This window comes from Dioscorea cayenensis, chromosome 18 (assembly GCF_009730915.1).
Source record: "Dioscorea cayenensis subsp. rotundata cultivar TDr96_F1 chromosome 18, TDr96_F1_v2_PseudoChromosome.rev07_lg8_w22 25.fasta, whole genome shotgun sequence".
NCBI classification, from domain to species: domain Eukaryota; kingdom Viridiplantae; phylum Streptophyta; class Magnoliopsida; order Dioscoreales; family Dioscoreaceae; genus Dioscorea; species Dioscorea cayenensis.
In genome coordinates this window covers 19724395-19737744 of record NC_052488.1, presented here as the reverse complement: position 1 = coordinate 19737744, position 13350 = coordinate 19724395, and the positions used below count along the sequence as shown (strand labels likewise).

Sequence of the window (13350 nt, the reverse complement as noted above, 5' to 3'; positions counted from 1 at the left end):
TGGATATTTTTTAGATACCTCCCTGAACAATTATAATTTTAATTAAACATTGAAATCTTTTTGAATAAAAACATTGAAATCTTAGTTGAGTATTTATCATTAAATCAATATTAAGTAGAAGGCATTAAAATTAAATTTAGAACTAATTAATCTATAAAATAAAAACATTGTCCTCACTTGTCCCCATCACTCCACACAATCAAGGCTTTGTATTCCATAAGCAAGAAAAGAAAACAAAAATTTAAAATTTTGGAATTCCTTAAATTTAATTTTAAAACATTCCAAAAAGCCAAGAACACATTTTTAAGATATATATATATATATATATATCTTGTGACTAACATGTGAAAATATTAGGATTTCTAATCTAATCTGATTCCAAATAAAGGAAATAAATAATAAAGTAATAAATTAAAAAAAAAATAAATTAAAAAAAAAGAAAAAGAAAAAGAAAATGAAGGGAGAGTTTGGTCAGCAACACCACCCAGCCTCCTTCCTTGCAGTCAAAAAGTCAGCCAAAACATAGAACAAATAGAAGGAAATTAGAAAACCACTCATTCTCGCCATTGAAATGAAGACAAGCTTGAGTTTTTTGGCCAAATTCAAGTGTGATTTGGAAATAGTGCATTGGGTCTTGAGTGGTGGATTCAATGGGGGTAGTTGGGAACTACTCCTCAAGAGCTATAAGAATTAAATCCAGAGGAAGAAGAAGGGAAGGAGAACAGCATCCTTCTTTGTGGGCAGCTGCCACGTGCTTCTCCAAATCCATTTAAGGCCTTCATTGCAACCTCTTTCTGCCTCTCTTTATCTATCTCTCAATCCTTCTCCTTCTTCGTTTCTCTCCCATTTCGTGATCCGGATTCAACTTCTTCTCGGAGATCTCGGCCTCGGTCTCCGCTGGGGTGATGTGAGTAGGATAAAGTTTGGAATTTTTTACTGTTTTCTGTGAAAAAGTTGGGATTTTTATTGTTTATCATGAGGAAAGTTTGGAGCTTTTGGATTTTCGTTGGTTATCCACAGGAAAGTTCGGATTTTTATTTTACTTCCGTCCGTATTTTTGGTTTGGTTTTGAATTTTTTTTTTTCCCTTTTTTGATGATTGTTTTGTTCTGTGTATGGTTTTGTGCCTGATTGGTAATATGGGTTGTAATAGTGGGTTTTGATTGTTTATTTGGTTGCTTGGTTCGTTTGTCTATTTGTTGTGATTAGAGTTTGATTTTGTTCCCAAGGAATTCTGGTGTCTTCTTAGATTATTGGGTTTCTATAGACTTTGAGTAAATTCTATGTTCCTTTTATTGGCAAGTCTCCCTGATCAATACTCTGGGGTTGACATGATAATGCACGGTAGAAAATAGTTTCTGGAGTAGACCAGTCTTTTACTTCACTTGGTTATTAGATTTTTGTTCTTCTGGGACGTTATCTGTCCATTTCTGGCATGCTGAAGAATATCAATAAGAAATGATGAACTATGAACGATATCATTCTTAGAGTACAATTGTTCTGTATTCTTCCAGAATGGTCGGAATTGCAGTAGACTTCAACTGTAATTTTACTGTGGGCGGCATATAGAGAGACTAAGAGATCAAAACTGGACCTTTTTTTTGTAACTTCCTTAGGTTCAATTGTTCTTTCATGCAGAATGTCTGAGGTTCAAACAGGAACAGTAATGGCGGAAACTTGGAATATGAATGGGAGCCTCAATGGAAAGTTTCAAGTTAGACACAACTCATCAACATCGGAAGTCGATGACTTTTGCAAAGCACTTGGTGGGAAGAGGCCTATTCACAGCATACTGGTTGCTAATAATGGGATGGCTGCTGTGAAATTCATGCGTAGCATCAGAACATGGGCTTATGAGACTTTTGGAACAGAGAAGGCGATACTACTTGTAGCTATGGCAACTCCAGAAGATTTGAGGATCAATGCGGAGCACATTAGAATTGCTGACCAATTTGTGGAAGTTCCTGGGGGAACCAACAATAACAACTATGCAAATGTTCAGCTTATTGTGGAGGTCAGTGCTTCTGTTTTGTTTATGATGATGTACAAAGAAAATCAATCAAAAGGGACATTTTATCTAATATGAGTTTTAACATTTGAATGCCCAACAGATGGCAGAGATTACTCATGTTTCCGCTGTGTGGCCTGGTTGGGGGCATGCTTCTGAAAATCCAGAGCTCCCTGATGCACTGAATGCTAAAGGAATTATATTTCTTGGGCCTCCAGCTACTTCAATGGCAGCACTAGGTGATAAAATTGGTTCTTCTTTGATTGCTCAAGCTGCCGGTGTGCCGACCCTTCCATGGAGTGGTTCACATGTGAGTTCTTAATAAATCTTTATATCCCCTAAGATGGAATTCATTACTGATGCGTGCTCTTTGTTCTGCAAGTTTAAATCTTGTTTGAAATGGTGTTCCAGGTCCAAATCCCTCCAGAAAGTTGCTTGGATTCAATTCCTGAGGAAATCTATCAACAGGCTTGTGTCTATACAACAGAGGAGGCAGTGGCTAGTTGTCAGGTGGTGGGATTCCCTGCTATGATCAAGGCTTCTTGGGGTGGCGGTGGCAAGGGTATTAGAAAGGTTTATTTTCCATCCAGTTGTCATATATCCCTTCTTATATGTTTTCTTTGTTATTCCAAAGTAAATATATGGTAACATGCTCTACAAACTTGCAATCTCTTTGTTTTATTCAAAACTATTCTCATGTACTTATTTGATGTTTGCTGGCATAAGTTAATTTATTGGTGCTAATGAACTATTATTGAATGGCTTCTTAAAGTTATTGTTGAAGAGAATTAAGAAGCCTTATGTTCATTATTTGATATGTTGTGATAATGACGCTGCTAAGCGAATTTTCAACTATTATTTGGTTTTCTCCATTGCTCAAAAGTTCTGCGCAACTCCTATTATATAATCCACTGTGTTTATAGTTGCATCTGGGTTTTTATGCGGTTATTGTTGCATTCCACCTTTGGAAACTTGATTCTGCTTTATAAATTGATGCATTTTAATCAAATTTTCCGTGCATCACTTTTTGTGTAGGTTCATAATGATGATGAAGTGAGAGCTTTGTTCAAGCAAGTGCAAGGGGAAGTTCCTGGTTCTCCCATATTTATAATGAAGGTTGCTTCACAGGTTAGAAGTCTGCCAAACTTTTAACTAGGCAATCTAATAATGCTATGGTAACTGGGTATACGTTTGTTTATATTGGTGATTGTTGTGCCACAAAGCAAACCATAATTAAACACAAGCATGAGGAACCTATGCATTAACCTATATATTTAATTGTCTGCTATGTGTAAATGTAAAAAAAAAAAGGAAATCAGACGTGCAAGACTCTTAACTCTTGGCATGAATGTTAAACCCTTTTCTTTTTTTTTTTAACTCAACTCCTTATTGTAGAGCCGACACTTGGAAGTTCAACTACTTTGTGATGAGTATGGTAATGTTGCTGCTCTTCACAGTCGAGATTGCAGTGTTCAAAGGCGACATCAGAAGGCAAGTGTTTCTTCACGTGCAATTTTCTCATTCTTCTATGTTCAACAATTTCTGGTATTCTGTTGCATAGACTATGTTATCACATTGATTTAGTCTCCTAAGTTTTTCAGATGAAAAGAAGAACCTTGTATATCCTCTTTTTTTACAATGCATTTTAAATTTCCCATTTGAATGCCTATGGTCGACATAGACTGTTTGCACATTTTTCTAAAAATCCACCATTTATTAATGCCCAACAGATTATTGAGGAGGGCCCAATCACAATTGCGCCACCTGAGACAGTGAAACAGCTTGAGCAAGCAGCAAGGAGACTAGCTAAGTGTGTGGGATATGTAGGCGCTGCCACTGTTGAGTATCTTTTCAGTATGGAGACTGGTGAATACTATTTCCTGGAGCTTAACCCACGACTACAGGTTTGTCTTCATCCTTATTTGCTGTAGATAAATTTTTTGGTCTATGCATATATCTGTTTGTCTCACTGTGACTCTTTGCAGGTGGAGCATCCTGTCACAGAATGGATAGCTGAAGTCAGTTTGCCTGCTGCTCAAGTTTCGGTGGGGATGGGAATACCTCTTTGGCAAATTCCTGGTATTGATCTTGTATTTATTATAGATACCCCTTTCTAGTTTATTATCTGCTTCTTATATTTACATCTTAATGCTTCCCATTCTCAGAAATTAGGCGCTTCTATGGTATGGAATATGGTGGAGGATATGATGCTTGGAAGAGAACATCTCTGGGTGCCACTCCCTTTGATTTTGATAAAGCTGAATCTGTGAGGCCAAAAGGTCATTGTGTAGCTGTGAGGGTTACTAGTGAGGACCCTGATGATGGTTTCAAGCCCACTAGTGGTAAAGTGCAGGTAAGAATTCTCCACGAATGAAGTAGTGCTTGTGAGTCTCACTTTTATGTATTTGCTATAGGCATGATTGAGAGTGGTTAAATCTTTGCAGGAACTAATTTTCAAAAGCAAGCCAAACGTGTGGGCTTATTTCTCTGTTAAGGTATTTTGTGTATGATTGAAGGCCTTGGTTGCATGTCAGTCACCTTTTCATATTATATTGTCTTAGATAGGACAAGGGTGTATCTTTGCTACTACTGATGAGATTAGCTTTTGTACATTTTGTTCAAATACTTTGCTTACTTTTCTGCCCTTTTTGATTTCTGTAGTCTGGAGGCGGCATTCATGAATTCTCTGATTCTCAATTTGGTATGTTTCTTCTCAAGCATGTTGAATTCTGATTTTTCCAGTTGGCTTAGTTTGTAAATTCTGTTGCTAAAGTTTTTTTTTCCTTTGCTAATGCAGGACATGTTTTTGCATTTGGGGAATCTAGAGCCTTGGCAATAGCCAATATGGTTCTTGGATTAAAGGAGATACAAATTAGAGGAGAAATTCATACAAATGTTGATTACACTATAGATCTGTTGCATGTAAGTTCTTGCATATCACTGTTTAAAAAAAAAATACTTGGTAGTCCAATATATATATCCTTTACAATTCTCACATATTACCTTTTTAGGCTGCGGAATACAGGGACAATAAGATCCACACAGGTTGGCTGGATAGCAGAATTGCTATGCGTGTGAGAGCTGAGAGGCCTCCTTGGTACCTTTCAGTTGTTGGAGGAGCTCTATATGTGAGTACCATTACTGAAAATTTCGTTAGCTACTAAACATCTTTACTTTTTTCAATTATCAATCTGATCTGATGGCTTTATTGTACTTAAATCTTTTTGTTATCAGAAAGCAACCACGAGCAGTGCTGCGATGGTCTCTGATTATGTTGGGTACCTTGAAAAGGGGCAAATCCCACCAAAGGTAATGTGATACACTGCAAGCTTACATATTTTTCACTCTGGAGTTTCAAGCATGTTGTTCTTTACCTTGAGCGACAATTATTTATGTAGAAAGTTTGATTGCAGCACATATCGCTCGTCAACTCTATTGTTTCCTTGAATATTGAAGGGAGTAAATATACGGTAATTTCCTTGTGTCTTTGGTTTAAAATCTTTTGAAAATTTTCAAGGACAATTAATTGTTTATTTGTAATTCTCCTTCCTGCTTACTGAATTTCTTGAATATCAAATCTTAGATTGAGATGGTAAGAGGAGGACCTGGCAGTTACAAGTTAAGAATGAATGGATCAGAAATTGAAGCAGAAATCCATACTCTGCGGGATGGAGGGCTTCTGATGCAGGCAAGGAATTTATTTGATCTATTATTATTTGCTCATCTTTTCTAGTTGTATCAATCGGGTTGCACTATAATCTGTTGAAACTATATATGCCATCATCTTCACAAATGCAAGTTCTTGTCGAATTTCAGTTCTACAAGACAAGAAATATTTTCTCCAAAAAAATTTTCTTAACCTACATATGACAAATGACCCTTATGCTCTATGAAGTATGTATATTTTTAAAGTTTTGGAGAGGGACTAACTGATGTCTGGTGATTAATTTTCTTTAGTTGGACGGGAACAGCCATGTTATATATGCTGAAGAAGAGGCTGCAGGTACTCGGCTACTAATTGATGGCAGAACCTGCTTGTTACAAGTAAGATCACAGTCTTTATCTTTTGTTTTATTCAGATTCAGATTTGAGTTAGCGAATTTCTCTGTTTGACTGTTTATGACAATAATATTGTTCATCAAGTGGTTTATGACTATGAAATGTTTTCTCCTTTCAGAATGATCATGATCCTTCTAAGTTAGTAGCGGAGACGCCATGCAAACTTCTTCGATACCTGGTGTCAGATGGTACTCATCTTGAGGCTGACACACCATATGCTGAGGTTGAAGTTATGAAGATGTGCATGCCACTGTTGTTACCGGCATCCGGGGTTATTCATTTTGTTTTGTCTGAAGGGCAACCGATGCAGGTAGTTATTTTTATTTTAAGAAATCACATGAAGTTCAAAATGACTATTCATATTTATACTAAGACGCAGATAAAACAACAATCTATTACAGGCAGGTGACCTCATTGCAAGGCTTGATTTGGATGATATATCTGCTGTAAGGCGGGCTGAACCATTCCATGAGGGATTTCCAAAACTGGGGCCTCCAACTGCAGTTTCAGGCAAAGTTCACCAAAGATGTGCTGCAGCTTTGAATGCTGCACGAATGATTATTGCTGGCTACGAGCACAACATTAATGAAGTAAGAATTAGAATATGATAATTGGCGTTTTGTTATCTTTTTGACAAATAAATGTTCTGTTCACTTTTACATATACTTGTAATGAATCTAGGATGGTAAATTATAGGGCCTTGTTTTTCATATTTGGAATGCCATTCATTTACACAGTACTTGTTTTCACTATTTCCTGTGCCATATGTAATGCATCTGCTTCACACTAGTTTACGTGGGAAACTAAAAACTAAATGTCATCAAGAGGCTTCTTCTTTTGCACTTTCTAAGCAGTGGTCTTTTTTGTTAATGACCAGGTTGTACAAGATCTGCTGAACTGTCTGGATAGTCCTGAGCTTCCTTTCCTTCAGTGGCAAGAAAGTATGGCTGTGCTGGCAAATCGCCTTCCGAAAGATCTCAGATTTGAGGTTCGCATGCAATTTATGAATGACCCTTGAAGTTTTACTTTATCTTTTTTCCAATTTTGTCATATTATTCTATTAGCATTTCCTGTTTGGTTGAGGTGATGTGAATTTCAATTAAAATGCAGCTGGATGCTAAATTCAAACAATATGAGACAATCGCCAATTCTAATAAGAATGTTGAGTTCCCTGCCAAGTTATTGAGGGGGATTATTGAGGTCAGTGGAGTTTGAGTATAATGCTGAGAAAACATCTTGTCCCTTTTGATGGGAAAGCTGAGCCATTTTTGTTTGACTTGTATTCTTTCAGGCACATCTCTCATCTTGTAGCGAGAAAGACAAGGCCACTCATGAGAGGCTTGTGGAACCTCTAATGAGCCTTGTAAAATCGCATGAGGGAGGAAGAGAGAGCCATGCTCGTGTCATTGTAAGGTCTCTCTTTGAAGAGTATCTTTCAGTCGAAGAACTATTCAGTGATAATATCCAGGTATTTGTTTTATGTCTAATTTATATGAAAATACCAAGAAATTAATAAATGGTCTCTCTTACGCCTCATTACTTGCAATCGACCCATTTTAACAGGCTGATGTTATTGAACGGCTCCGGCTTCAATACAAGAAGGACCTCCTAAAAGTTGTGGACATAGTTTTGTCACATCAGGTACATTGAAATTCTTATTCATGCCATGTAAACTTATTTAATTTCCAGTCTCCTTTTTTCGGTTCTATTACAAAAATTAATGTGGACCTTTGCACTACAGGGTGTAAGAAGTAAAAATAAGCTCGTCCTACGGCTCATGGATGCGTTGGTTTATCCTAATCCTGCTCCCTACAGGGATCAGTTGATTCGGTTTGCCACTTTAAATCACACAACATACTCCGAGGTTTGGTTTCTTGTTTGATTCAATCTACAATAATGTGAGTCGAAAATGCCCGTTTTTAAGCCACTGACACTATGAATTCGAACATTGTCAGTTGGCACTCAAAGCAAGTCAATTGCTTGAACAAACCAAACTGAGTGAACTCCGCGCTACTATTGCTAGAAGTTTATCAGAACTAGAGATGTTTACAGAAGAAGGAGAACGTTTAAGCACCCCTAGAAGGAAAATTGCTATTAATGAAAGGATGGAGGATCTTGTGACTGCCCCATTGGCAGTTGAGGATGCCCTTGTGGCTTTGTTTGATCACACTGATCACACCCTTCAAAGGAGAGTTGTGGAGACATACATTCGCAGGGTATACCAGGTAAAAGTCATGCTCTCATACTATTTCCCGCTCTCTTTCACTCTCACTCTCCATGCAAATACATGCATATGTTAGTCTCTTATATATTTGACTTTGTTTATGTTTTGCTCCACTTTTGTAGCCTCGCCTTGTCAAGGAATCTGTACGAATGCAATGGAACAGAGCTGGTCTCATTGCATCTTGGGAGTTCTCTGGAGAGCATGATTATCCAGTTGCAGACAAATATAGTGAGAAACGATCATGGGGGGCGATGGTTATCATTAAGTCTCTTCAATTTCTGCCATCTGCCATTGATGCTGTGCTGAAAGAAACCAAGCATTCCTTGAACTCTGATTCTCCCGATGAAATTACATCAAATGGGCAACTAGAGCAAGCCAGCACAGGCAACAATATGTTGCATATCGCATTGGTTGGCATCAATAACCAAATGAGTTCGCTTCAGGATAGGTTTGTAACTCGTCTTTTTGTCTTTTGCTGTTAAGAAATGCTGCTGAATCCTGTGTCGCTAATTTTGAATTCTGTTGGACATTGCAGTGGTGATGAGGATCAAGCTCAAGAAAGGATAAACAAGTTATTCAAGATTTTGAAGGAGGATACCATAACTGCCACCCTTCATGATGTTGGCTTCAAGGTTATCAGCTGTATTATCCAGAGGGATGAAGGGCGAGCACCGATTCGCCATTCTTTCCTTTGGTCTGCTGAAGAAAATTATTACAAGGAGGTTCCTCTGCTTCGCCACTTGGAACCTTCTCTATCAATATCCCTTGAACTGGTTTGTACTTGCGACAACACTCAACAACATCCTTTTCTCCATCTGCTGTGTTTGATATCATATGCTAATACTGTTGTTGTGTATTCTACACAGGTGAAACTCAAAGACTACAAGAACATACAGTACACGCCATCTCGAGACCGCCAATGGCACTTGTATACTGTTGCAGACAGCAAAGCACCTATCCAGAGAATGTTTCTTCGGTCACTTGTTAGGCAGTCCAACTTATCATTTGGGTCTTCACTAGGCCAAGCTCTCAACACTGAAATTATTCAGGCTCAACCTTCTTTGTCCTTCACATCCATTAGTATATTGAGTTCTATAATGGCAGCTCTAGAAGAATTGGAATTGCATTCACATAGTGCAGCCATTAGATCAGATCATTCCCACATGTACCTTTGCATCTCAAGAGAACAACAACTTTCAGATCTTGTCCCATACTCTAGGTATATATATATATATATACACGCTCGCAGTTTTGATATCCTTTTCAGCATTCATTTCTTGATCATATCTTTGTCCTTATTCTAATTTTGAATGACTATACCAGGACTGTGGATATTACTCCTGGAGAAGAGGAAAAGATTGTCTGCATGGTCTTGGAAGATTTAGCATTTAAAGTTCATGAATTGGTTGGTGTGCGGATGCACCGGTTGGCTGTGTGTGAGTGGGAAGTGAAACTTTGGTTGGACTCTGTTGGACCGGCCAGTGGCGCTTGGAGAATTGTTGTGACCAACGCTACGGGACATACTTGCACTGTGCATGTAAGCCATCCTTCCGCTAACTGTGTTTGTTGATTACCTTTCTCAAGCTTGATAGCAAGTAATTGTATGCATAAAATTTGAAATCATTTGGGTTTTATCTACAGATATACCGTGAAGTGGATGATGAGAAAACTAATGAAGTGGTTTACCATACAGTCTCCTCAGTACCCGGTCCTCTGCACGGTGTCCCATTGACTGCCGGCTATCAGCCATTAGGTGTCATTGATCGAAAACGTTTGATGGCAAGGAAGAACAATACCACTTACTGCTACGATTTTCAATTGGTTAATCCCCAACCTTCATTTATGTTTTGACTGAAATTTATTCAGGCTATATTGTTTTAAGAGTTGCAAAAACTTGATTCTTTGTGCAATTGTCCTAATTACGAAGTAATCTATTTTCAGGCATTTGAGAAAGCACTACGACAGTCATGGGCGACTTATGTTTCACGTGATATCAATGCCAGGGATGGCAAAGGTTTAATTAAAATCAAAGAACTTGTGTTCGCCGATGAACAAGGATCTTGGGGTACTCCTCTTGTTCCCGTAGAGCGTTCCCCGGGTCAGAACAATGTGGGCATGATAGCTTGGTGCATAGAGATGCACACTCCTGAGTTCCCTGATGGAAGACAAATCCTAGTGGTGGCCAATGATGTGACCTTCAGAGCTGGGTCGTTCGGTCCAAGAGAGGATGCATTCTTCTATGCAGTGTCCAATCTTGCCTGTGAGAAGAAACTTCCTCTAATATACTTAGCAGCGAACTCTGGTGCGAGGATTGGCGTAGCAGATGAAGTGAGAGCTTGCTTTAGGATTGGTTGGTCAGATGAGTCGAACCCAGAACGCGGCTTTCAGTATGTCTATTTGACTCCTGAAGATTATTCCCGTATTGGCTTGTCTGTTATAGCCCATGAGCTGAAATTAGAGAACGGTGAAGTTAGATGGGTCATAGATACTATAATAGGAAAAGAAGATGGGCTTGGAGTGGAGAATTTGACAGGCAGTGGTGCTATTGCTGGATGTTATGCGAGGGCGTACAAGGAGACCTTCACTCTGACTTATGTGACAGGCCGTACGGTTGGCATTGGAGCATATCTTGCTCGACTTGGCATGCGTTGCATTCAGCGCCTCGACCAACCTATAATCCTCACTGGTTACAATGCATTGAACAAGCTTCTTGGGAGGGAAGTTTATAGCTCCCAGATGCAGCTGGGTGGCCCGAAGATTATGGCAACAAATGGTGTTGTTCATCTGACTGTATCCGATGATCTTGAAGGTGTTTCATCGATCCTCAAGTGGCTTGGCTTTGTTCCTGCATGTGTTGGCGGGCGACTTCCTATATTGAAATCCTTGGATCCTCCAGAGAGGCTTGTTTCGTACTTCCCAGAAAACTCGTGTGATCCCCGTGCAGCGATTTCCGGTGTTCTGGATAGCAATGGCAATTGGCTCGGAGGTATCTTTGATAAAGATACTTTTGTGGAGACATTGGAAGGATGGGCGAAAACAGTGGTGACAGGAAGGGCGAAGCTTGGAGGGATTCCGGTAGGTATTGTTGCCGTGGAAACACAGACTGTGATGCAAGTCATTCCTGCAGATCCTGGACAGTTAGATTCACATGAGCGCATTGTGCCACAAGCCGGACAAGTCTGGTTCCCAGACTCTGCCACCAAAACATCTCAAGCTTTGTTAGACTTCAACCGAGAAGAACTTCCACTCTTCATTCTTGCCAACTGGAGAGGTTTCTCTGGAGGGCAAAGAGACCTGTTTGAAGGGATCCTCCAGGCGGGGTCTATGATTGTCGAGAACTTACGAACATACCAACAACCAGTGTTCATCTACATCCCAAAGAATGGTGAGCTTCGGGGCGGTGCATGGGTGGTGGTGGATAGCAAGATCAATCCTGACCACGTTGAGATGTATGCTGAGAGAACAGCGAAAGGAAATGTCCTTGAACCGGAAGCCATGATCGAAGTCAAATTCAAGTTAAAGGAGCTCCTTGACTGCATGGGCAGACTTGATCACGTGATCATCGGTCTTAAAGCAATGCTTAGAGAAGCACGGGCAAACAATGCACAAGGAGATGTGGAGTCCATCCAGAAGAGCATAAAAGCTCGAGAAAAACAGTTACTACCGCTTTACACTCAGATCGCCACACGGTTTGCTGAGTTGCATGATACTTCGTTGAGAATGGCTAGCAAACAGGTGATCAAGCAAGTCGTAGACTGGAAAGACTCTCGGTCTTTCTTCTACAAAAGGTTAAACAGGAGAGTGGCAGAGGCGTCACTTGTGAAGACTGTCAGAGAAGCCGCTGGAGAACAGTTGTCACTGAGCTCCGCAATGAGTTTGATCAAGAAATGGTTCCTGGATTCTGAACCAGTTGACAATGCCGACGCCAAATGGCAGGATGATGAAGCTTTCTTTGCTTGGAGAGGTGATACTACAAACTATGAAAACCATCTTAAAGAGTTGAGAACTCAGAAGGTACTCCAACAACTATTGAGCCTCGGAGAATCTACTTCCGACTTGAAAGCTCTGCCTAAAGGCCTGGCTGCACTCATCGGCAAGGTAATCAATCACTCTCCTCTTTCATTTCATCATATATTCTTATGATTTTACAACCTTCTAAATCCCTAACAACCTTGTTTTCCCACCATTGTCACAGATTGATCCATCACACCGAGCAGAATTAATTGAAGAACTCAGGCAAGTACTTGGTTGAAACTTTTTACAAGGACCACATTGGTACTGGAACTGTATGTTGTGCAATAAGATAAAGTATTCGGAAATAACACTGGCACTGCACCAAGTTTCGGATTTCCAATAATGCAGTTCTATTTATGTAATTTCGCTGATGCAAAAGTGTATATACTGGTGAATGCCCAGTGTTAGATTGAGCTGTAAATTTATTTACTGAATATTTATTTATTTGCCAGGAGATTCTAAATTTGAAGAATAATATTGCTTATTAATTTTTACAAGTTGAACGTGTACAAGTATTATTCCTCGTTGCCTTTTGTTTTGCAAATAGAGATTTCAGTCCATTGAACTGCTTCATCCAAATTTCTCGTCTTGTTGTAAAGCTCGATGAACATCAGGATGGTTTCTTCTTGCTGAAACTTTGCACAAATTTGCTGTTTGATTAATGTCTCTGCTACTTTGTTTCTGTATAAATTTTTACTGCTTTGATTGTTGCAGAGCTTGATAGTGATAATGAAATCTCCATGGAAACAAGAGTTGCAGCATTGAAGGTGTGTGAACTTGTTTTATTCATAGAGTTGATCTTGTTAGCTTAAGTTGTAGGCTTTTTGTCATTTGATGAGAAGATTATGTGCTGATTGATTTTTCTTTAAAAGAAAGTTTAGATTTCATTGAGACATGGAGCATAATCCTGAAGACAGGTCAAAGAAATGGTATGTTAGCTTGTTAGTATGATAAGATACATGCAAAGTTTTTAATTAATTAATCATCTTATGATGAATGAAACTAAGAAAATGAATGCAAGTATGGATAATTGGGAGTTTTTCAAG

At 39.1% G+C, this 13350-nt stretch overlaps 1 protein-coding gene across 1 annotated transcript; it reads left to right on the top strand.

Annotated features, from left to right (window-relative positions):
• The first annotated feature begins 539 nt into the window (after positions 1-539).
• Positions 540-12819, top strand: LOC120282082 (acetyl-CoA carboxylase 1-like). Its single transcript, XM_039288815.1, has 32 exons — positions 540-907; positions 1638-2013; positions 2111-2317; positions 2419-2580; positions 3043-3135; positions 3403-3498; positions 3738-3911; positions 3993-4086; positions 4173-4360; positions 4452-4502; positions 4669-4708; positions 4805-4929; positions 5019-5135; positions 5242-5316; positions 5421-5477; positions 5591-5695; positions 5965-6051; positions 6185-6376; positions 6468-6656; positions 6944-7054; positions 7177-7266; positions 7358-7534; positions 7630-7707; positions 7808-7930; positions 8022-8291; positions 8413-8738; positions 8826-9063; positions 9157-9509; positions 9614-9827; positions 9932-10111; positions 10232-12388; positions 12486-12819. The coding sequence occupies exons 2-32, from the start codon at positions 1639-1641 to the stop codon at positions 12540-12542; spliced, it is 6801 nt and encodes a 2266-aa protein (XP_039144749.1). The 5' UTR covers positions 540-907; position 1638; the 3' UTR covers positions 12543-12819.
• Positions 12820-13350: the final 531 nt, after the last annotated feature.

Excerpts from the sequence above, each read along its gene's own strand:
- LOC120282082 (XM_039288815.1), top strand. The coding sequence starts at position 1,639 with ATGTCTGAGGTTCAAACAGGAACAGTAATGGCGGAAACTTGGAATATG. Across the intron at positions 7,055-7,176 it reads CGAAAGATCTCAGATTTGAG|CTGGATGCTAAATTCAAACA; the intron begins GTTCGCATGCAA and ends ATTAAAATGCAG. Across the intron at positions 12,389-12,485 it reads TGGCTGCACTCATCGGCAAG|ATTGATCCATCACACCGAGC; the intron begins GTAATCAATCAC and ends CCATTGTCACAG.